At 46.4% G+C, this 24570-nt stretch overlaps 1 protein-coding gene across 50 annotated transcripts in view; it reads right to left on the bottom strand.

The window, feature by feature from the left end:
- The window catches only part of INPP4A (inositol polyphosphate-4-phosphatase type I A), a 153094-nt gene that overhangs the window by 29308 nt on the left and 99216 nt on the right, over positions 1-24570 (bottom strand). For 12 of the 50 annotated variants that reach the window (XM_035271669.3, XM_054244542.2, XM_078348712.1 and 9 more), the window contains 12 exons: positions 24181-24297; positions 23816-23895; positions 22239-22350; positions 21255-21345; positions 20561-20708; positions 16781-16911; positions 14764-14868; positions 14155-14263; positions 8008-8191; positions 6439-6657; positions 5126-5381; positions 1171-1203 (listed from right to left, as the gene is read on the bottom strand). In XM_035271669.3, coding sequence (XP_035127560.1) covers positions 1171-1203; positions 5126-5381; positions 6439-6657; positions 8008-8191; positions 14155-14263; positions 14764-14868; positions 16781-16911; positions 20561-20708; positions 21255-21345; positions 22239-22350; positions 23816-23895; positions 24181-24297 — 1585 coding nt within the window. Of the gene's footprint in view, positions 1-1170; positions 1204-5125; positions 5382-6438; positions 6658-8007; positions 8192-11873; positions 11892-12393; positions 12487-14154; positions 14264-14763; positions 14869-16780; positions 16912-20560; positions 20709-21254; positions 21346-22238; positions 22351-23815; positions 23896-24180; positions 24298-24570 lie in introns of all 50 variants that reach the window. The other 38 variants (XM_035271676.3, XM_008980109.5, XM_078348733.1 and 35 more) reach the window with 7 other exon arrangements.

Genomic DNA, 24570 nt, shown 5'->3' with positions numbered 1-24570 from the left:
AATGGAGGAGACCGAGGTCAACTGTTTGTACATCTACCAAGGCCTCAGTAACCTTGAGGGTCCAGTGTGGTAGGGCCCAAGGTCTGCTCAAGGCAATACTGACTTTTTGGGAAAGAGAAACTGCAAAGGAGCTGAAAGCAAACTAGGAGAGTATGATGTGTCCAATCAGATTAGCCTGCCAATGAGCTAACTTCAAAGAGCACCCTGGGGTTGCTGCCAGGAGTCGCCATACTATGCTGACTCACAGGGCTGTATGGGTGGACAGGCTTCACCAGCAATGCACAGGAATAGCGTATTAGCCTAGTAAATCCCACAGTCATGGACTCACTACATTCTAGACATCAAGCAAGTATCCTGCTGTCTCATATTTATTACCAGTCAGAAATATGCAAGCAATAGACTGACCATGCAGCTGATTTTTGGAATGTCAGAAAAAGAACGTCAAATCATATTCTTTGAGGGACTCATGCTCAAAACCACAAGCCATACCCAGGAAACTCAGTAAGCACTAGATCAGGGGTCAGCACACATTTTCTGTAAAGAGCTATATAGTAAATATTTTAGGCTTTGAAGGCCATGGGTCCTCTGCTGCAACCAACTCAACTCTGGCATTGCTGTACAGAAGCAGCCATAGACAATACATTAACAAGTGGGTAAGGTTAGTTTCCAACAAAACATGATTTCCAAGAGCAGGCTGTAGATAAGATTTAGCTCAGAGCTGTAGCTTGCCAACCCCTGAACTAGAACTGTAAACACTGGTTTCTACATGCAAATGCAGCAAAGAGATTACATTTCTGGCACTAACTCCAACTGAGGCCCATCACAATGTCTGATAAGAACTCTAAAACTGCACCCAGAAAGTCCAAATGTGTACCTCCCTACCTCAGGCCACGCACTTCAGGAAGCCCAATGCACTCATCTAGAAAGACTTTAGAACGTTAAGAGTAAAACAAATACATGTGGTAGATCTGCCTCAGGCCACAATTTCCTCAGCCCAACTGGTCCCTCATCAAACCTGGAAAAGTGTTATACGCCTCACAATGAAGGAGGTCCTGGGATACTTTCACAACCCCGGGACCATAAGGCAATCTTTGGTAATTTAGCTACAAAACACTACCCGAGTATTAATTAAAAGGGCATCGGCAGGAGCCTTGAACAGAAACCACGTACCTGGGCTGGACTCTTCAGGAGGGGGACTGCAATCTGCACAGAAATGGAGGGCGACATGGATGATTAAGCACACAGTTCAAACCAAGCAACTCAGTCTCAGAGCAGCTGCATCAGCAGCTTGCAGTAAGGTGGCTAACAAACAGAGAAGAGGTCTGGGTGCCTGACTGCCTCTTCCCCAAGAAGACTCATGAAAGCACTCCGGCTGCTCCAAGGCAGTGGTAAACAATGACCGATTCCCCAGCTTAAACATTCATGTTGCTGATATTTCAACATAAAATGCTCTTCGGGATGTGCGATCTAGCTTATTACAATGTGATAAATGCCACAGAAAAAAGCACCCACATAAATCACATTGTAGTGGCAGAGCCTCACTTTGACTTGCAGCATCTGGAAGCAAACTTCTAAGGAGAGAGACTGACCCGTACATGGAGTGTTCCCCAGTCAGGCCCACTGCTCTGATTTACTGGGGAAGCCTGGGCTCAGGTCGACTGCTGAGATCCAGGAATGAAACTGGTACACCAAAGAAAATCTATGCCAATCTTCCAAATTTAAATTGAATGTTAGGTTTTGTGATTTAGGGGTAGTCTCCAATTAGAATGTCCCTTCAGGTCCTCAAAGAATACCAATTTTGATTCCATTTCACCTATACTAAGTCACACTGGGATGTGCTTATTTCAATTTTGTATTTCCCTTCAAAACTAAAAATTCAAGTTAACTGGGTGCAATATCTAACAGAAAACAAGTCTGATAAAGAATCATGGAATAAAACGTTCATGTTACTTTATGTCTGAGCTTTTCAGTTCAAAGAATGTCTTCAGGATGTGGAAATGAGGTGGTCTCAGATCCCCAAGAACAGCTGGAACCAGCTTTATGGGAATTTTACAACCTAGGTTGTAAAGAAGGGGCAAAGGATCCTTCCTCTCTAATTGTCTTTGGAAGTGACTTTTCAAAGCGGCAAAGGGGAAAGAGAATACAGAGGCATCTGTAAGTTCAAGAGTTCGACCTCTTCGTTAGAACCCAGATACCCTGGCTGGGTGCAGTGGCTCACACCTGTAATCCCAGCACTTTGGGAGGCTGAGGCAAGTGGATCACCTGGGGTCGGGAGTTCGAGACCAGCCTGACCAACATGGAGCAACCCCATCTCTACTAAAAAATACAAAATTAGCTGGGTATGGTGGCACATGACTGAAATTCCAGCTACTTGGGAGGCTGAGGCAAGAATCACTTGAACCTGGGAGGTGGAGGCTGCAGTGAGCCGAGATCATGCCACTGCACTCCAGTGTGGGCAACAAGAGCAAAACTCCATCTCAAAACAAAACAAACAAACAAAAAGAACCCAGATCCCTGAGACCATCTTGCTAACAAAGACAGAAACCCACAGCAGTGTTGAGTGATTCAGAATCATGGCTCTTACATGATGGTCTGCTAATCAGGTTATGCAAGGCCTTGAAAAAATACAGATTTTTGCCTCCCCACAACCCCTCTTCTAGGATTCTGAGTGTGTGAAAGAGGAGGAAGGTCTAGGAGCCTGTTTTATGAGCTTTTGTGGTTATCCCAAATAGTTGGCTTGGGACCATTCCCGTGAAGGCATCAGCAATTAAACCCAATTTACAAAATTCATCTTTCAAGCCAAGGGGAGAAAGAGTGGGTCTTCTCTGGTACTCTTAGAATAATGGCTTGTACCTTGTCTTAGGTCATGGAGTTGAGAATAGATAACCACTCTGGACTTAAGGGGTACAAGAACCCGGGGTGTACCCATAGACCCCAGACTAAGAAAAACTTACTTTGAGTGTCTCTTTGGGTATGAGGAGAGCAACTGTCTGTACATGAGGAAGGTGGTAGAAGCCACCAAATCCTGGTGGGGCAATGGTGGTGCACCTTGGCAGGAGGGCGTGGAGGGGTGCGGGAGACTTTTGGAGAGACAAGAAAGAGGGAAGTCTGAGAAGCCTCTGTGGTTCTGGCTGGCAGGGACTTGTCAGTGGGTCCCCAACCAAGCTCTGGCCCTGGGTGACCCCCAGCTGATCAGGGCTGGGCAGCTCTGAGGCAGGGTAGCTCCTTGGTGAAAAATAAAACCAAGGACCTAGGACAGGTTAGAGAACTGGAATGAAAAGTGATGATGCCTTTTGGAGCAGTACAGAGTTATTCTTATATAATAAATATGTTGGTGTGAATATACTTGCTCATTAAGCCAAAACAATGGCTCCAGTAACTTGGAATGGTATAAAAAGTCATGATATGCCCAAGGCATGGCACTGTGGACAAGACTCACCAAAAGAAACAGTTCACAGTCTGGTTCTTTCTGATCCTCCTGCTTAACTGAGGACTGAACAGCTTCCTGGCTATGCTAAAGATGTTTAAATTAAGGACTGTCCACAGATAATTTGGTGGCATATGGTTTCATATGTTTCTTTGAGTACCGATCAGCAGAGTTAGACTCTCTCAAATGTAAGCTTCACATTTCCATTATTATAACAGCTGATTTTTATGGCACACACACAAGTCAAACCCTAAATAGCATATATAAATGCTCATTTAAATAACTTTAAAACTGAATAAAAATGTATCTATATTTAAACAATACAGGATGTGCCTAGAAAAAAATATGACACTTAAGTTGGGGATAATCCCATCTGATGAAATAAACTAGCTCTCACATTTAAAACAGCCAGTAAATTACTCTTTTCATATCTGCAGAAATATGCAAAATCACAAACAAGATAATAAAGCAAAAAGACAAATAAACAAGGAACTTTCTGAAAATTTCAAAAAGGAACATGATTTACATAAAAAAGAGAACATGAATAGAGACAAAATAGTTCCATGAACCAATCACAGGTGTAGGGAAGTGAAACTATAATCCCTCATAGATGGAGAGATGGGTGACGTGGTAACTGTCGAGACAGGCTCAAGTGAGACAGTGCCCTGGAAACAGACTGCAGGCAGAGTAAGGAGGCGAAGGGCATCTTATAACCTGATGGGGGATTTGCCAAGAGGCTCTGACCAAAAAGCACACTTACATCTTGAATGGAAGTTCCCCAATTCAGAATTTAAAAGCCCTCATCACATGACGCCTAATCCCAGCACAACTGGGCCTTAGCCACTATGGCTTAAAACTCCCACAGGAGAACAAAAAGGAGGCAGAAACTAGGTCTGCAGGCAAGTCTCAGCTGCCTAGCCTGTAACTCTCCGGCTCTTATGGGAAAAGGCGGGAGCACCTTAGTTGCAGGGACCAAGGACATGCATATTAGAAAGCACCCATTTCCCAGCTTTGAGGCCATCTGCAGGACAGTGTCGTTATGCTGTGTCTCTGCAGACACGAGTGTTCAGAAGTGTGCTGCTTCATGCCAATGTCCTACCCTGAAGGGTCTTGCCAAACTACCCCGACTCAGCCCACCAGAAGCCCAGGAACAGGGTCCCACTCTCTGACTGTGTTACCAAGTCCCAAGGCAACATTCCTCTGCTGGATAAGAGAGTGCTCAGCCAACGCCAACCAGCTTTTAGACATGTCCACTGGATGAGAGCCACTATCTCTCATCCAGCTGTGTCCCTGCATAATTCCCCTTTCCCTTTCATTCTACCAATTCCTAATGCCATAGACAATCACATCAGAAAGGCATCTGCAACCTGGCCTCCTTCAGGTTCTCAGATTGCTTTACGAACCTGAAAAGCCCAGGAGCCCAACCCTTACATCCATGGTAATGTGTCCCAGGAGCACCCTGAGATTCTGACTGGCAGAGATACAGAATCACACATAGGCTCCAGTTATATGGAAAGTGAACCAGAGAGTCTACTCTCACTACCCAATGCTCCAGGCACTGGGATGCCCCTGCTCCACCTGGCAGCCCTCCCTGCAGTCTGCATGGGAGAGGAGGGCATGGAGTCAGAGACACAGACAAACGGAGGCAGCACAGAGTAAAGTGAAGGCAGCGTGGAGGAAGCATGGATGCATACGCACGTGTCGTCAGGTGAGGATGGCATGCAGTGGAGGGCATGGTGGAGGGGCATGGCGAGGAGGGGACATCACAGAAGGGGTCTTCTGGTCTGATCCAGTAGGCGTGGTTGTCCCGGTTACCTTTCTTGTTGGTACAGCTTCCTGCACAGGGGAAGACGTCCTCACAGCCCTCGCCATGCAGCCGCTCCTTCTGCAACAGCTTGTCCACACGCTGAATGATGCACTCCAGGCTCTTGTCCACATTCAGCCACACTTTCTCCTTCCAAATCAAAGAGGTCTGTGTGGGTCAGCTCTCCCAAACAGAAACACAAACAGAACAAAAACCAAATCGCCCTCCTTGGATGCCCTGCCCTAGGCTTCCACACTTAATTAAAATATCTCAAAGTTTAGAAATATAAAGATGATTCCTAATTCCCCATCGAAGTTTTATTTGCTTTTCAATGATGAATCAATGTCCTGCGGCCACTGTTTTTAGAGTCTGGGAGATGTTTGCTAGTGACTATTCTGGAGGCCAGGTGTGCCTCCAGCGCTGCCTGAAGGGAACTGCAGACCTCCTACAACTATCACATGCAGACAGGATGGAGGCCTCCCTTCTGATGGAAGGGAATGGAAATTTGGGATAGGAGAGGTGGGGAAGAGGTGAGGGAGGTCTGGGAATGATTTGCAGAAACACACACAGCCTATAGGAAGGCACTTCGCTGCTGATTCAGTACTTGCAGGACAATGCCTCTAAGCAGTAGTCCCAATAAATGGCAAAAACAAGTTGTACAATGTGTCACTCCCTCAAGAAACACAGATCCTTCTTCCAGTGCCAATTCTGTGAGGAACAATAATGTGATGTAATGTCAGGGCAAGCAGCTCCAAAATCCACACCTACTTGCCCCAGCACCAAGCTCCCACATCCCCAAACACACATAGCCCTGAAAAATCAAACAGCACACAGAGCACTGAGGAAGCAAGAGAGGGCTGACTGCTCTCAAGCACTCCAAGGCCACAGAAGGCACAGGCAGCAGGGGAAGGAGAGAAGACCTCCAACAGGGCATAGGCTCAGGAGGAAAACCCACTTCTCTTTCTCTCCATCCAGGTCAGAGGCTGGCCCTGCCTCCAGCGCAGGCCTGCCCCTATCTGGACACGAGGGTTTGAAAATAGTCTACCTCCCTGCATCATGAGCCAAGGAGCCATCCAGGAAGGAAACCTGGGGCTTGTTCACAGCAGCCAAACCTTGAGGCACCTTGAAGAGGCAGAGACTGGCAACTGTCTTTGTGGTTTCCAGCCCAAGTCCAGCAGTGGGATGACAGCCACAGCAGCAGACTCACCCACTCCTCCTCATGCCAGTCCACCTGCAGGGAAGATCGGCTGTTTCTCCCCGTCCACCGGGCCATGAGGGTGTCCTGGTCATTTCTAAGCATCACCTGCTCCTCCTCAGTCGAGGTGGGGGAGGCCTTGGAGGCAATGTAGTCAGGCCGCGCAGCATTCAGCCCATGAATGGAGTTGGCAAGCAGCTTGCAGTCGCAGACCGTGACCAGCTGCCGTGTCTGCAGGTGTACATAAACCAAGGCTGCTGAGTCCAGGCCAGGGGCTGGGGAGGCCCCTGCCTTATCTCAGAAATGGAGAATGAGCCTAAGGCCCAGCAATGCATCCCTCTGCCTTTATCCATAGGGCAAAACAACTGAAGGGCTGCATCCCTCAGGATGTCTAAATACAAAGACTACCATGTGGCCCGTTTGGGCTGTATCTTAGCAAGAATTTCCCACCAAGGAAGAGGAGAGGAGGCTGAGAAATCTCTGATATCCTCTGATCCCTGCCTGCCTCTGACCTGTGATTGCTAGGGAAGGGGCCTACAGAGACAGCTCACTGCCCCAGCCTTGACAGACTTCCTGGCCTGTCCTCTACCTTCTAGTGGGCAAGTGTCCAGGGTTCAGGCCTTACTTTGGATCAACTGTGGAAGTCTTATCTTTTGCTCCTCAGGATATAATACCTCAAGTTCTGGGCTCTGGGTAGCTGGATTTGTGGCACATGTTTGGTTTTGGAGAATTCTGCATGCAACACAGGATCTGTGGTTCATAATGTTACTGCTGACAACTACATCTTTCTTTTTCAGTATATCTAATCCCCACCTATCACTCTTTATGCTCTCCGTCCACCAGGCCATGAGGGTGTCCCAATCATTTATGCTGTGTGAACATTTTATGCTGTATGAACACATGTGAAGGATATAGCACATTCTGATCAAGAAGAGCAGCTCAACAGCAAAGTGTCAGTGGGGAAGTGTAGTTGGAATCTGTGTATGTGTGTGTGAGCGTGTGTGTGTGCACTGAGAGGGAGACTGAGTAATGGGGAAAAAGCATTATCCATCAGAAGGATCTGATACAGCCACTTCCTCAGTATGAATGAATACTTACGTTTTTTTAAATCAGGATCAAGTTATGGCTAAGTAGAAGCTGGTTTACTGACTATATATAAGCAAGTAAAATTATATTGTTCTTATCTTATGTCTGTATGATAGCTCAGTTTCTGTTTTCAAATTCAACTACAATAGAACCGCGGCAAAAAAAAAAAAGTGCTGGTGAGGCTGTTACTGAGAAAGCAGTGGAACTCTCTCAGCCCCAACAAAATGAGCCCCATGGACTTGCTGAAGGGCACATGTACCTGAAGCTGTACCTAAGAGTCATCAACCCTGGGCTCTGCCCTTGGCCTGTCCAGTTCTGTGGACAAATCATGAAACCTCCCTGGGCCTTTGTGGGAAATGGACGTAAGGTAGATCTTCAAAGTCATCCCAACGTCACTCTCTTTGTGGACCACCTTAGAAACACCTGGGCTGCCCAGCAGCTTCCAGAAACTCAAGGAAACTCTCCAGTTCACATGCAGCAGGGCACTCCTCCTACCTTGTCTGCCAAGATGGCGAGCGTCCTCTCAAGGCCAGTGGCAGACCTGTCCTTGGCTGCCCTTGAGAGCCGCTCTGCGTAGTAACTAACTTGGGTTTTCAGGGTGTTGATCTGGGCAATGATCTCCTTGGCTCTGACGACATCCTGTGGTATGTAGATTATGGACTGGCAGCCAGATGATGTACTGAAAAGAGCAAGAATAGATTCTAAGGGATTCTCCAGAATCTGAAAAGGACGACAGCATCATCCCAACCCCAGCCACAATTAACCCTAAGATGAAGGGTTCTGTGACTCAGGGATGTTCTCCTAGGCTACTCTAGTTGACGAGCAAAATATATCTTAGGAGATTCTTTCTGGCTATATGGCAGAAGCTTGAAATATTAAACTATGACTCAGTCTTTTAGCTGTATTTGCACATACCTGTATTTTTACTTGTGTATTTAAATGTGTGAACAGGTATTGAACAATCATATCTCATAATCACCCAAATGATCGTAAGCTTTCACCTCAGAACCTCATCTATTAACTTATAAGCAGTACTTAAGTGGAGACATTGAGGCCCTTTACAGAAGGGGTCAGGTTATCACAGTGTAGCAGAGACTGCAGTGGGTGTTGGACTTTGTCCCCATACAGCCAAAACCAACTTTTTCATTTGGTCAATCAGGAATTCAAGCTCCTTGTGAACACACCCACAGTTGTTCTTCCTCTCACTTCTGACCTCAGCAGTCCCCAGAAAATTGGGTTTCCTTTCCCTTTCCTTTGCTCTAGGACTTCCCTACTTTGAAAAATAATCATCAAATGAAGAGAAAGTGGAGAATGTGGCAAGCCAGAGGTGAAGCCAGACTCCTCAGTGGCTTTGAAACCTTCGCTTTCCCTCCTTCCCACCTCTTCACCACCAAGCAGTGTGTGTGTCTAGGGATCTGATGCCAAGCCTACAGCCCAGCCCCCTCCCAGAACAATCAGGAGGCACTGAAGGACCAACTTCAAGTCCCCCTGCGTGTTGGGTCCAACTAAATAGTGATGATAAATTGCATGTCTCTTAGCCAGGATCCCAATCAATCCAATATTATAAAATTATTTTTCAGACCATCTGAGGAAGCTGAAGAAAGCAGGAAGAAGTACAAGCCACCAATGCAGAGGTCTCCTCCTAAAATTTAAAACTGTGGGCTCTGGCTGGAATGGGTGTCCCTTCACTCATGGGATGAGGGGTCCTGACTGGTCCCTAAAGGGCTGCCCTTTGAATTCTGGGGAAGAACAAGAAAGAGAAGGAGTGACGGCACCTCTCACCACGCCCTCCATCACTTCCCCTGGAGATGAGGGTCACCTTGGTCAGGGCTGAGAACTTTCCCCATTGGTCCCTCTCCAGGGAAGTCCCAAAGTGGGTCATCAAGAAACCACTATTGCCCCTTCCCTTGCTGGATTATGGGGCAAACATGCAAAAACCAAAAACCAAAGCACCCCAGAAAGAAACACCACCACAACAGGCTCACACGCCACAATAAAAAACAATGGATGTGCCAGAAGCCCATGCAGCAGACCGCAATCAAGCCCACAGGCACAACAGGAGTCATTCCACAGCATGATATACACACGACTACTTTCCAATCTGCAATCACTCTTCCAAATGAATAGCTGCCTTCTAAGATTATTTCATCTTAAAAATACAATCTCAAAATAGGATTTAAAAAAATCAATTCAGCTAAGCATGGTAGCCTATAATCCCAACACTTTGGTAGGCCAAGGTGGGAGGACTGTTTGAGCCCAGGAGTTCAAGACCAGCCTAGGCAACACAGTGAGACGCCATCTTTGCAAAAAATGTAAAAATTAGCTAGGCATGGTAGCTTGTACTTGTGGTTCCAGCTACTTAGGAGGCTGAGGCAGGAGGGTCAACTGAGCCCAGGAGTTTGAGGCTGCAGTGAGTTATGATGGTGCCAGTGTACTCCAGCCTGGGTGATAGAGCAAGACCCAGGCTCCAAAAAAAGTGAGGAGAGGGGAGGAATTTTCCCAGGCCCCCAGTATTTAGAGAACATATGTAAAATGTGCTGTATGTAGATCTACTACTGTGTAAAAAGGTGACTGTGTATTCTTCAACAAATATATACCCTCTGCTCAGGCCAAGAGAAAAGCACCGCCCTATACTTGCCCTGTGTTCTCATAAGTCATGTTTAATGATGGTACCTGGGACTCATGCATGGGACATACATGGCAGGGGCAAGAAAAGGCAAATTTCAAAGAGGTGTTGTTTAGGATGATGAGGAAAATACAAGCACGTGTGCTCAACTACCTAGTTTTAAAAATCAGGAGGCCATATGAAGGCGGTAAGATAGAGGTGTAGACATGAAGCCCAGGGGCAGCCCCAAAATGCAGTGTCCTAGGTATGGCCCTTGGACTTTGCATTAGGCCCCTACCCCAGATATGGACCTACCCAGAGCTGGGGTCATGGGCTAAACTGAAGATGCCACAAGAGTGTAAGGGTGGGGTCTTGTAGCACTGACCAGAAACTGCTGAGCAAAAGTCACTCTGAAAAATAGAAGAGCAGGATCACCTCTGCAGAGGCTGAGCTCCCTGGTGCTGGGTTCTGTAAGGGCAGGATTGGGAGGCTGGGTCCTCTCCGCCTGGGATTTAGCCCCTCACAGTCTCCAGGCAGGGACACTCCTTCTGCTTATAACCCTCTCCACTCCATTTCCTCCCCACTTCAGGGACAGTCTTGTATATGGGGAGCAGGGAGCAGAGGGGGAAGGGCTAACCAGGCCCAGATTGGACTATGGAGGGTCCTCAGAGGGAACTCAGGAACTAAGAAAGTTCCCCAGGAACAAGTGTCAACCCGGAACACCTGGGTTGGGATTTACCAAGGAGCAGGCCTTGGAGGCAGCTGGGCCTTTGGCTCTCCCCTCCCATTCCCCTTCCTCTGCATCCCTAGACTCAACCCCCAGGTACTTTATTTGTCTCATTATGGGAAAGATCAGACCTTGAAAGAGGCCCCAGTAGAGAAAAGTCAGGGAGGGGAGGCTGAGAGGCCACTTCCACAGAAGTAGCATGGGTCTCCTCCATTAGAGAGGCAGGTGCAACAACAGCAACCATCCCCAGATGCCCTCCTCCCTCCCTTGGACCTAAAGTACCCCCAGGGAAAAGGACCCCCAGGGGAAATCTGAGATGCCTCAGCCCCATGGGTCTCAGGCTCTGAGGCAGCAGCATTTCTTGAGGGGCTAAAGGTGCCTCTGAATAAAGCACCACTGTAGAGCCCATGTTATGGGCCTGGGGCAGCAGTAAGGAAGCCCAGGCAGCAGACACCAAGGTTTCTAACTGCCATCTAATTATCTGGTGGAAAAAGTCACTCAGTTGTATTAAATCTTGGTTTGCACCCACCCTGAGGGGGCAAACTGACTCCAGTAACAGTGTTATTAAAATCTGCATAAATTAATGAGTATCATGAAGACGTAGGCTGGCTTCGTTCATACCAGAGGTAATAGTGAAGTGAAAACTGGAAAGCCACAAGATTCCTGTATAAGAAGACAGAAAGGAGTTCCCAGCTGCACCCAGAGACTGACATGAGAACCCAGCACCCAGTGGCTTCCTGGGTCGGGCCCTTCCTCTTCCTGAGAGAAAGAAAAGTAGGTCCTTTCTCAGAGTGAGCACAGCAACACCCAGCTGCCAAGTTTTAAAGGTAAAACAGCAGACTGGAGATTGGCTATTCATTATTAAAGAACATTGCAGTTGGAAGAGAGAACTGTCTATGAGGTGTGTAACTAGGAACCATGGCAGCACCATGGGGGAGGCCGGCACGAGGCGGGGTGGGGATGGCACAAGCTTTCTCTGCATGAGGGTGAGACCCAAACAGACACTCTCTTCACAGACAGAAAACTCACCAACACTCCTCAAAACTGCTAAAGAAAAGAACCAAAATGAAATATTAGCAGTTTGTTAGCAAATACCAAATGCAAAAACAAAAAATTAAAAAGCCAAGTTATTTTTTGTCAAAATACTTAACATTATTTGTTGAGGTCCCAACTACAGGGATGACTACAATTATGAGCCCAATGTAATTATTCCTTAGAGCAGCATCACTACCTGTACTCAAGCCCCAGGGAGACATCCCGCCTCGGGCCAAGTTACTGCTACATTTAAAGGAACACTCAAATCCTGAAAAACGTATCTATAAGCGGCTTGATGGCATTAGTAGGAAGTCAAATAGAAATTTCTATATTTGAAAAATACTAAAGAGGTATTAAGAAATAAATTCTAAAGTTAACATGCAGAGTTATCAGGAATCAACACTCCAAGCCTCCGGGGAAAAAGAAATCCAGGCGGCCCCCTTCTTGACTGGCCACACAGAGTGACTATGTGTCCTCCTTCAGGGCCCCAAGCCATCTCAAGCTGCACGCTCACACTCTCCACAGGGCAACATGCAATGGAGCAACAGACACGCTTTCCGGCTGGCTGTGCAGAGCTGCGGTGGGCACAGGAAGCTGAGTCTTCTTCCTATTTCCCAAAGGGACACTGGAGTCAGAGAATCCTAAGACAGGTCTGGTTACCTGGTTTGTCTGCTGAGGGAAGTGTCCTTGGGAATGAATCAGGCTCAACTAGGTTGTCTAGGGGCCTGAATTCCCCTTCCCCATTTATCCTCCCATCTCCAGGACTGACTAGGCTCTGGGCTGGCCCCAAGTAGCCTGTGCACATATCTGAATGGTGACTTCTCACAGGGCATGCTCTTCTGTTCCCTGTTCAGCCATCCAGCCTTGCCCATAATCAGTGATGCCCCTAGCTGCCTCCCTGACCCCCTCAGCCACTGATCTAACCTTTCGCCTCCTTCCTGCTCCAGTCCAGAGTCAGTTTTCTCAAATCACGTCCTGATTCCCAGGTGCAGCAGCATAGTCAGGTGCCAACCACCAGCTCTATGGCATGAACCAGAGCTCTTGGCCTGACCATCCACATGATTCTCATGAGCGCCTTCGCTCACCTTCTCTCAAGCTGTTCCATGCTTGCTTGCTGAGTCTGACCCTCCCCTCCCCAGCCCACATGCTGCAAAGGCTGTCCAGGGATGCCTTTACTTGTTCCTTTCTACCTCAAACATCACTCTGCAGTCCCACCTCTTCTCCTGGCCCTTCTGATGAACTGCCTGCTCTTAACTCATTCCATCCTGTCAGAACCCTGCTCTAGCACTGTCTTCCTCTCATTCACCTTATCTCACCCACTTCTGTCTTTCCTATAAGCCCAAACACATGCTAAGTCATAATTATTCTCCCCAAACAAGAGACCTCATGCTACTTCCTCTATTTTGCAGTCACAGTCCAAGGACCTTATTGGTCATCTAGACTCATCACCCCCACTTCCCAAGCCAATGAAATCTTCACAGGTGATGCTCTGGAAGATCATCAATGCTTCCCGCACAATTAACACAACAGCTTGGGTTTATTTCTGGCTCTCTCCCTCCCACCCCTGTGGGCTGGGTGGATGCCTTGCTCCATGTATCCCAGCATCCTCAGCATGCTTGTTTTGGGCTTGCTGACTTGTCTACTCCCAAGCAAGGCCCTAAGTCCCTAGAACCAGGCCTAGATCTGCTGGGTGCTGTAGCCCTGGTCACAGAGCAGGCTGGCAGCAAGGCTAGCCCTCTGACTTAGCTCTCCTCCCCTGGCACCGTGCACCTGGCTACATTTCACCACATGCACTGCTTCTGCCATGTCTGTCTGAAATGACCTTCACTACTCTCACTACCTGGAAATTTCCTGCTCAGAACAGTAGCTCTGTACAGCCACCTGAATCTTTTAAAAACTGGGAATGTTTATCAATCCTGTCTTCTAGGAAACAATGTGCTCCAGGCTTGATGCTTCAACTGACTGGCCAGGGACTCTAAAGGACACTGAGCCAGCAGAGTCCACACAGGGTGGCTGCCTAGAGCACCATTTCTAAGGTGGATCACAACCCGCTTCTCATTTTGCAGGACAGGACCATTGATCCAGTGCCCTCATCACCCACCCTCAGTCACACACACACAGAGCAGCACAGGCTCCATAAGGCAGCTCCTTCCGCCACGCAAAAGCAGGTCAGATGGCTGGATGTTTTAGCAGCCTTATTTTGATTTATTTTAAACTAAGAAAAGAAGCATCAGAAAGCTGTACAAGGACCACGAACCCTCTTCTGGCTACTTACTGTTTCTTGGTCTCTTCAAATTTGTGCAGCTTTTTGCGGAGACCTCCTGACTTAAAACCTTGGCAGTGTGCTGCTGGTGCCCCGATGGTGACGATGTCGTAGTTCTGATCTGAATGACAGAAAGCTCTCCTCCATTACTCTGAGCTCAGGCCTGTGGACGAGCCAGCTACAGGGATATGCACACAAGTCTGGAGTCCTGCCCCTCCAGCCCACTGCCATACAGCCTTTGGTTCCCCTGATCCCACATCCCAGGCTGCCCAAGGGTCTGCTGGAGCCCAGTGCCATCACCTCAGCAAAAAGGGGTTCAAAACATTTCAAGTGGAGCCACATGGGCTGCAGGAAGCCACCCAGCAACTCCTGCTTGCATCCTGCCTTGGAAGAATGGCTGACAGGCAATTTTCTGCCATGGAAATACAAAGGGAAGCTGGAGGGAGGAGAGACAAAAGGAAGGGGTGTGGGCTCTTAACAAAACTGCCTTTGACAAATCTCTCCTCTGAGCCACCCAGAACACACAGGGAAATTGGCAGTTGTGGGGCACTCAGAGACCAAGTACTCATAGAGAAAAGCAGCAAAATGTGATTCAGCAAGAGGGGGCAGAAAAAGAAGTACCTGATCCTCCATCGTCTTGAACTCTCATCCTTTGTATGTGCAAGTTTGTGGGAACAAATTCTAACTTTTTATCTGCTTTCAAACTGCTTGCTTTAAACGAGGGCCCTAAGAAATAGAATAGGAGAAGATAAAGGCCATCAGCATGCGTGCTGCATTCAGGAGTTGCAAGTAGAAAATGGAATTCAGAGGATGCTGTGCATATAAGCAGTATGTATTGGCAGTGGCCTAGAAGGTTCTAAGTTGCCATGAGCACATTTCATTTCCATGTGGCAGATGAGTGAGATGTCAAGGGCAGCCCATTGGCCAGGAGGCTGGTTCTGGGTGTTCAGATGGTGAATGGTGCCAGGGAGAACCAACTTCAAAAGGCTATGGTAACACTGCTCTGCCTTCAGTGACTCAGCTCTCTACTGAGAGATCTGATATAAAAAATGTGATTCTGTGCAGCACAATGTCAGCATTACCATAATAAGCAAAGGGGTCCATGCCAGAGACTGCCTGCTCTGACTCCAGAGACCGCCATCATCAAAGAACTAAGAATTTGGTTTGGCTAGAGCAATACATCTCAACTCCTGAAAGTGATCAAGAGGGCTTCTCATCCCCACAGGCCCATCAAGATGAACAAATGCAATACAGCATTGATTCCAGCCTTCTGACACACAAACTTCAATATGTTTCCCTGTTAACACTTGGTTGGTTAAGGAGGCTGGACACCATTTTATAACAAATATCCATAATCTTATTTCTATATTCCGAATCTATAACTAATTAAATGGAGAATCACATGCCTACAAAATAAAGGGATTAGGAATTAAACTGAAAACAACAAGAGTGGAAGAAATAAAGATTTTACCTAGTGAAAACCATCAACTAATACAGCTAGCATATGAATCGCAGACCAGCCACTGTGTGTCTCCAGTTTGCCACAGGAGATGTTTTCTATGGCCTGATACCTAGGGTGCAGTCCAGACTGCAGCATGAGCATCCGAGAGCCTGTGAGAAATGCACAATTCCAGACTGCCAATTTAACACAGTTCTCAAGGGATCTGGTTGCACACTGACATCTGAGAAGCTCTGCTCTAGAAAACTCAAGGTTGTGTGGGTTTCATACTTTTCCAGGTAAGAGCCACAAGGCATGGGTGAGTCCCTCAGTTCCTTCCTGGGCAAATGCTGCCGTTTCTCCTAGTCAGACCCTCTCTTCAGACTCACATCAAGCTTAGGCAACACCGCCTTGTCAGTCCTGCATTTGGCTTCTTCTCTTCCAAGTTCGTAGACAGGTTCATATGTTCTGTGTCAAAACCACATTAAGGGCTTATGGTTGTCCTTAAACCCTGAAATTCCATTATGTAGAGGAATCAAAGGGAAGAATCCAAAAAATCGAGAATAATTCAAAATGCTAAAGCAATATACAGAGTAATGAAAAACCAAAAAATTCATTCCACTTGGAATAAAAAAGGAACAAGTTAAGAACAGATTTCTGAATCTGCCCTGAGAGCATTTTGAAAATCAAATGGCATCTTTCAAGAAGAAATGGTGAGGTGTTCATTCACATTCCACTGTTTTTTGAGCCTTAAAATACAGAGTTCCCCCTTGACAATTTATATGTTTAATAAAAGTTATCATTTACTCTTTAAGCTGGGAAATCTAAAAAACTGCTTTGTTTCAAGGTGAGGGCCTACATCCTTTTGGTCACTGTACTGACATTAGTTCAAGATGAAGAAATAACATGAACCAGCAATAGCCCGTGATTTCACCTCCCCTAGATTTCATTCTACAGTGGCTGTTTTGGTAGATGACACCATAGGAGGACTCTTCACTGCAATTCACAGATTTGTCTTTTTAATTAAGATCAGAAAAACCCATATTTGAAAGAATTCACACCTACAAGAAGTTATTTTTAAAAATCCATTAAAGTGTCTGTCAGTGGGAATGTGTAAGTGACCCTGTGTTCCAGATCTCTGGCTGGGAAAGCAGAGTGAGTAAGTGAGTGCGTGTGGTGAAGGGATGGGGATGCACCCACCTTTGTACTGATGGAGGTCAGTCAGGTTCTCCTGGTACGTGAGGATGATGGTCTGGTACTGGGTAACAATTTGGCGCCGGAGGCTCTCCCAGCAAGGGGACAGTTCCCCCAGCTCCTCCAGCTCACACACTCTGCAAGCAAGACAGACACACATCAGGCTGTGGGCTAACTGGTTTCCCTGGAGAGCCCCAAGAGGCCTACCCAGGACAACAGCATTTGCATGGGAAGTATCACAGATGCCCAGGGTAGGCCAGGACAATGGTTACACTGGCCATCTTAAGACAAAGTGGGTGGGAGGGAAGGACAGACAGCTACATGAAAGGCAGACCACTGACCACGTGGAAGTGTGTCTAGAGAAGCTTTTCACAGGAACTCAGTCGAATGTTCAAGGGAGACTTATGTGCAGGTGGGGACAAGGTGACAGGCTGCTGGGGAGAAGATTTGCCCTGGCACTCTGGAGAGCTGCAGGTGACCTCAAGCACAGGCTCAAACCACAGCCCACCTGAGTCTGGGCTAAACAATGTGTGATCCTCCCAGAACAAAGAGGACTGCAGGCTTGAGAGTAACCGGCCTGGGCCACTTCCCCTAGGAGGCTATCAGGACAGCATTTCTCATGGCCTCCCAGGTTCTCCTGGGGTTTGGGCCGTCTGCCCTCCTCCTGAGAAGGGAGCTACAGAATCTAAAACCACTCAGCTGTAGCCTAGAGGTGGCACCTCAGCAGCAGAGTCCCACAAATCGTGCTGCAATCACAAGCCCTTCTGTCTCACTGCTCTCCTTTTTTTGGTATGGGACAAGGACTATGTGAGCTGGCACCTCTGGCTATTCTGCCTTCCGTGTCTATGTAAGAGAGGAGCTGTCTGAACTTAAAAGTGGCCCGCTGTGTCACTGTGGATGAAATCAGGCCTGACCTTGTCTTTATGTGTGTGTGTGTGACAGAGGCACAAGGTAACAGAAGGGGGAAGAGGTAAGGTGAGGGAGAAGAGAAGAAAAAGAGGAATTGTTATCTCCAAAAAAAAAAAAAGCTGTATAAGAACTGAAATATAAATTCCTTAGCTCAGCAATGAAGCATAGCTACACAATCATAACAGTGAAATCACAAGATGGATTTTAAAAACAAAAAGGATAACCAAATTAGGAAAATGGGGACCGGGAAGGTATAAAAGGCCAAACCCTCAGCATAGAAAATTGGTAGCTAATCCCTGAAATTGATTAATGAAGAGAACCTTTTACACATATATTTAGAAATATATCAGTAAACACTAAAACTCTCAAAAAGTGATTGTTTCTGGGAAGTGGATCAGAAAGTAAAGCCCCAAGAGTTATGTTTTTAGTTAAAACCCTTTCAGCGCTATTTGTTTTTTTAAAACTGCGCTCATGTTTTCCTCTGAGAAAGAAGAAAAGATAAATTTTAGAAAAGTTCTTAGGAAATGTAAGTTGTCTAAATTGTTTTAAAAAGCTGTACCATTTTATTATTATTAAAACAGCAAAGGACACCCAGAGCAGGTAGGGCTATGTGGTCATCCAACCCCATGGCCTGAGGCCACTCTGAGAACAGCAGCATTATGTGCCAGGCTGCTGCTAGTTACTCTCTAGAATGTATCTGCCCTGCGTTCATGTGGCTGCTTTCTATGCTCCAGGTGTTAGCTTAATGTCCTCATCTCACAGAGGTCAGCCCTGATCACGCTCTTTCTTCTCACAGCTCCCTTTTCACTTCCAGCACACGCTGAAGCATCTGGAGTTCCTGTGTGAGGTTCCCAGTTCTGTTTCTGACCAACCCCCACGTAAAGCTCACCAAGAAGCCTCCCACACCGAAAACAGTGCCTGACATGTGGTTGTTGCTTTAAAAAAAAAAAAAAAAAAAAAAACCATGAACTAAAGCACTTGTTAAATAAATCAACTCTTGGCCAGGCACAGTGGTTCATGCCTAGAATCCCAGCTTTTTGGGAGGCTAAGGTGGGAGGATCGCTTGAGGCCAGGAGTTGGGGACCAGCCTAGGCAACATACCAAGACCTCAACTCTATAACAAATGAAAAAATTAGCTGGGCATAGTGGTGTGTGCTTGTAGTTCTATCTGCTCAGGAGGCTGAGGTAAGAGGATGGCTTGAGCCCAGGAGTCTCCAACTCCAGTGAGCTATGATGGTGCCACTGCACTCCAGCCTCAGTGACAGAGCAATACAATCTCAAACAAACAAACAAACAAAAATGAATAAACCCTTTAAAATTATAACATGCCATGTAATGGGAAATTGAAACATGAAAACTGAAAATACATGGAAAAGTAGATTGTCGCTATGTAAATATAGACAAATATGGGCAAAGCTGAAAGAAAATTTTTTAAATTAACTATCAAAAATATGTGCATAGATAGAGAAAGAAATTGGCAAAATATTAACAATTGGTGATTTTATGTGAAAAGTATCTAGGTGCTCACTGCATTATTCTTGACCTTTAAGTTTGATTTTTTTTTTCCCAGATAAAATATTTAAAAAAATAATTCTTTGAAAACAGCAGGATTCTGGCTGCCTTGCTTTCTTTCATGCTTCTGTTATATTGTGTTTATAATTAACATCGTTTTAGGACAAGGAGAAATGACAATCTGAGACTACCCCCAAAGTTCCTACGTTGGAAATTTAATCCTGAATGCCACAGTTTTGAGAAGTGGGACCTTTAAGAGACTATGAGGTCATGAGGGCAGAGCCCTCATGAAAGGATTGATGTCATTATCACAGGAATGGGTTGGTTGTTGCAAGAATGGGTTTGTTATAAAAGTTAGTTTGGCCTTCTTTCAAGAGCTCTCTTGCTGCGTGATGCCTTCCATCACAGGATGATGCAGCATGAAGGCCCTCACAAGATGCCAGCACCATGTTTTTGGATTCCCAGTCTCCAGAACAAACACATTTTTGATCATTATAAGTTACTCAGTCTCTGGCATTCTGTTATAGCAGCACAAAACTAAAACAGAGACAAACAGGAGACATAAGTTGCAGGGCCCAGACCACCTGTTGGGCCTCTCCTCACCTTAGGACTGACAAGATATGCCCTGGGTTGAGAGATACAGAGGGGTTAAGACCCTTATGACCACAGAGGGCTGACAGGCCATACTCAGTCTTCTGGAGCCCTTATCTCTATGGCCCTAACCTAACAGATGATGCCAACTGATCTGGGCAGCTAGGATCAAAGAGTTATTAGTTATTTCTAACTTTCGGAAGGACTAGTAAGAGGGGAAAGAAAATAAGAGAAGGAAGGCTGGGCGTGGTGGCTCACTGTAATCCTAGCACTTTGGAAGGCTGAGGTCAGAAGTTCAAGACTAACCTGACCAACATGGTGAAACCCCACCTGTACTAAAAATACAAAAATTAGCTGGGCATGGTGGTACACACCTGTAATCCCAGCTACTTCTGAGGCTGAGGCAGGAGATTACTTTAACCCAGGAGACACAGGTTGTAGTGACCTGAGATCATGCCACTGCACTCTAGCTTGAGTGACAGAGCAAGACTCTGTCTCAAAAAAAAAAAAACCAGAAAGAGAAGGGAGGAAGTTTTGAGTGCAGGACACACATCTGGGATCAAGTACTCTCTCTTATGAAATCCTTCCACAGCAATCCATGACACCAATGAGCAAACTGAGGCTTAGGCAAGCCAAGGCCACAGAGCTGTAGGGGAAGAGGCTGTGTTTGTAGCCCAGTCAATCTGATGCCAGTGCTCCGCCCACTATATCTCAGAAAGGAAGGGGCATATGACATGGGTATGATGAACAGTCAGTCCTTCCATGTGGCCTCACCTGGCTGCATCTTCCTCTAGTAGGAGCTTCACGAACTGCCGGGGCACGTGCAGGGAGAGCACGCTCTCTGCCATCTGCTCCAAGATCCGCAAGTGGTTACCATCGGTGGTTGGAAACCGGTACATGCGGCAGATGGCACCTCCAAACACTGAAGTGGAATGACAGGTGAGACGGGCTGCATGTGAACCAGCTGCAGACCTGCCTCATGGGTTTTCCTCCCCTGGCCCTCAGGGATGCTGACACCTCAAGTTCTCTCACTGTTTGTCTCATGGGAATTAAAACACTTATACCAAAAACCCACCAAGTGGCTAGGCCTAAATATTTCTTCCCAGCAACATACAATCTTCCTCTCCCAGAACATGTAACTAACTCTAAAGTGCAAGCAGCTGGGGGCAGGGAGGTTGTCATTCACCAACCCCATGTGAAACAGAAAAGAGTGAGATAAAGCAGGAGCCCCCACTTCCTTGGAATGTTACTCTTTTTTATTTTTTAATCCTCTTTCAAGGAAAATTATCATTTTTTTTGTACTAACTCTTTACATGCTGCAAAAAGAATAAAATGACAAGCAGCAGAGAGAGGTGACAATCAGGGTGCATGGCCGGGACAATTGCAGCAGGTGCGGAGCAAAGGGGACTGCGGGCCTAAGTGGACACTCACAAGAGAAACAAGAGTACAAAAGGAGGAAACTGTTTACCCGATTTCAGCAAAGTGTCCTTTCGCAATGAAGCATATTTGGATCGGATTCCTAATGCCTCTGTCAAGCTCTCATCAACGGGAAGAACCATCTGATAATGTGTAAGGAAAAGCACAAGAAAACCATGAGACTCAGATGACTCCAGAGGATTTGGCAGAAAGAGTGGCCTAAATACATCATAACAGAACTCTTAAGATGAATATCCACCATTAATTCTATAATAAATATGCTGCCCAAGCCACAGAATAATTCACCTCCCAGGGTGTTGAATCACTTCATGCACACACAATTCTCTAGACATGCATGGTTTCTCAGTCACTTCACCTTGTGTTTCAGTGTTCTGATGTACAAAATGAAAGGAAGAGAACAGATGATGCCAAGGGATATTTCCAGAACTAACATTCTGGGGTTATTTTGGGTAAAATGAGACATCTCCATATTGTACAACAATGACTAGTTACCAGTGTTGGGGCTCTGAAATTAGAATTTTTCTTTGAGTGTCTTTGTGAGAGACTGTGCATGAGAGGGAGTGCAGAAGGGTGTAGCTAGAGATGGGGAGGAGGACTGGGGAAGAGGGGAGGATGAGAAAGGGTGGGAGTGTGTACCAGGCAACTGCAGGGCATGCATGTGTCTGGGTCCTAAATGCCTCTTTGCTAGCCCTCCACACCCCGCCCCCCAACTTGCCCCCTGACTGCAGTTCTTCCAGCAGAGCTCTTTCCTGCTCCTTCCTGCCCCCTAGAAGTGGGCAGTGTGGCACCCAGAACAGAGGCAGGCTCCAAGGCAGGCAGCAGGGCCTTACAGGCAGAAGCCCTTTTTCCTGCTTCAAGGTGTGCCTGGGGAGAACCGGAGTGTCCATGGGGAGCAGCATCAAGCAACAGGCCCTGCCCTTTGCTGAGCACAGAGGCTAAGTCCACGATGGCCACATTTTAACTGATGAATTCCCTTACTCTTTCTAAGGGAGAGGAGGAAAGTGGTGAAACTCACCCTCCCATTGACAGTGTCCACAGACCGGGTCACAGGGGGCCGTTGGTCTGACTTCTCCTCCATCTGCCAGCCAATCACAGTGATGTTACCCACACGGTCACTCTCTGCAGACCTGTGATGCACAACATGCTTTCATGAGTGGTACTGCAACTGTGTTTCCTTTCTGCTGAAATGCAAAGCCCTAGCCATCCTGAGTCATCAGGGTCCTGGGGGCAGCAGGGCCAAGGTAGCTGACTGGTTGCTGTGTGCACAGGGCTCCTCCCAGGAGAGACAGATGAGGAAACCATGGGACACAGTGGAGGGCTGTGTCTGAATGGACAATGTACCATGAAGTGTGGACTTGCTGGTGAAGTTGAAGGGGTCTCCCTGAGGAGGAACCAATGCTGTTCCCAAGCTGCTGCCAGTTCCTAAGCTCACCCCTGCCCAGAGGGTAAGAGGGACACATGAGGACTAGGGAACACCTTGTTCTGGCACTGGGCCCCTTCAGTTCCTTCCTACCCCACCCTCAGGCTTATATTAGCCCAAGGCCTAGGCCTGGACTCCAAGAAATAGAAACCAGCCAGGGCTTCCTGAAGCCCTTGAATCCTGATATGACACCTCAGCCTCAGTCAGCTTCACCCTGATGTCCCAAAGGGTGGCTGATGGCGGCCTGGGCTCATCTGATTCATCCAAGGAGCCTGAGGACACCCTGGAACTTCAGGTTTTATTTATGAGGTCTCACTTAACCAGGTTCTAAATTTTTGTGTGGTCCCATCTACTGACCATTTCCTTTGTGACTTCCTAGCCCTGTCTTTGTGCCTATAAAGTCCTTCCCTGTGCTATCTGTTCAATCAGCAGTCTCCGTTAGCTCCTTTAAAAAGAATGATGTCCATTTTGTACATTTAACTCTAACCCAACTAAAGTTAACTCTGACACATTACATAACCAAATATTTTCCTTAAAGCCCTTTCCCTCACATGATCCCTCTCATTTTACCTAAGATTTTTCCTTTTTCCTACACCAAGTTCTCTATACAAACTAAGGGCTGCTGTAGGGCTCTTAACCTGCCCACTGATGAGACAGCCAACGTCTGCAACACTGTCTTTACTTACAGCAGCTTCAGAATGTCTCAATATTGCAGGAACTTAATTGTTTGTCAAATTTTCCTTGCTATTTTGGATTATTTTCCCAGATCATAGTTTTCCAATTTTTACATTATTCTGAAAAAAGAACACCATGTCTGAGCTTTGGTGGGACGTTTCCCTAAGATGATTTAGAAGGATTGACATCCTGCTATCTTTCATCTTTCCATCTAGGGATATAGTAGGGGTTTCTCTTTCATTCACTCATTCCTTCCACAAATATTTATTGAGCCCCAGGCACTAATCTAGGTGTCTGGGAAATAGCAGTGAAGCAAATCAGACAAAATTCCCTGCTGTCTGGGAGATTATATTCCACTGAGGAGGGGCTAAATAATGTACAAACACACTTAGTATTATGAAAGGTGCTCTCTCAGTATAGGAAGTAGGTCCTTTCCCCAACTGTCCATGGACCTCATCATTCTAGATCCTTTTGAGGGAATAAAATTAAATACCAACCTTAGTGTTAAATGCAATCTATGATGCCTGTCCTGGAGCAAATCTTTGACAATGAACGTTCCAGAGCCCAGTAAATACATCTGAGGAAGAAAAGTTAAGAGACAGCATTGGTGCACCTGCTTTGCTTCTGATGCAATTACCATTGGCCCCGAGAGTCTAGCTGACTGCTTCCCACAGCACCTCTCACCCTCAAGTCAGAAGCCCAATGGAAAAGCTTAGAAAGAAATTTCCAAAAATCAAATGCATTTAGACATGAGTTAACTTGTGAGCCGGTAGTGAAGTCAATCTGTGTTCACCTCTCACTCAAGTGATTACATAATTTTTTCAAAGGGAAGAAAATCCCACGAACTATAACATTACTTAACTGTTCCCTGAGATCTATCTTTGACATCATATACGGAGAGTTTGACTTGTGTCATCTGATTGATAAGAGAGTCTTGAAAGAAGGCAATGCTGCTTAGAAATATAGGATTGTTGGTTCCCTAGAACAGAAAAGGAAATAAACAGAACACAGGGTTGAATTTTTTTAAATACAATTGCTTTTGAAATACACCAACATTTTCTGAATGAGAAACTAACATTCTCACTGACTTGAGTCAACACAAATGCTAAAGGCAGCTTAAATAAATACATAACCCCCCGCAAAAAAAAAAAAAAACCTGCTTTTTAAAAGAGAAAAAAGAAGTCTGACACAGACCATTACAGATCCACATACAATAAATCAACCCACTGCACAAGCTGTGCCTGAGGGCTCA

Source organism: Callithrix jacchus, chromosome 14 (assembly GCF_049354715.1).
Source record: "Callithrix jacchus isolate 240 chromosome 14, calJac240_pri, whole genome shotgun sequence".
Classification (NCBI taxonomy): domain Eukaryota; kingdom Metazoa; phylum Chordata; class Mammalia; order Primates; family Cebidae; genus Callithrix; species Callithrix jacchus.
Note: the sequence above shows the minus strand (reverse complement) of the source record. Positions and strands in the feature narration are given on the sequence as shown.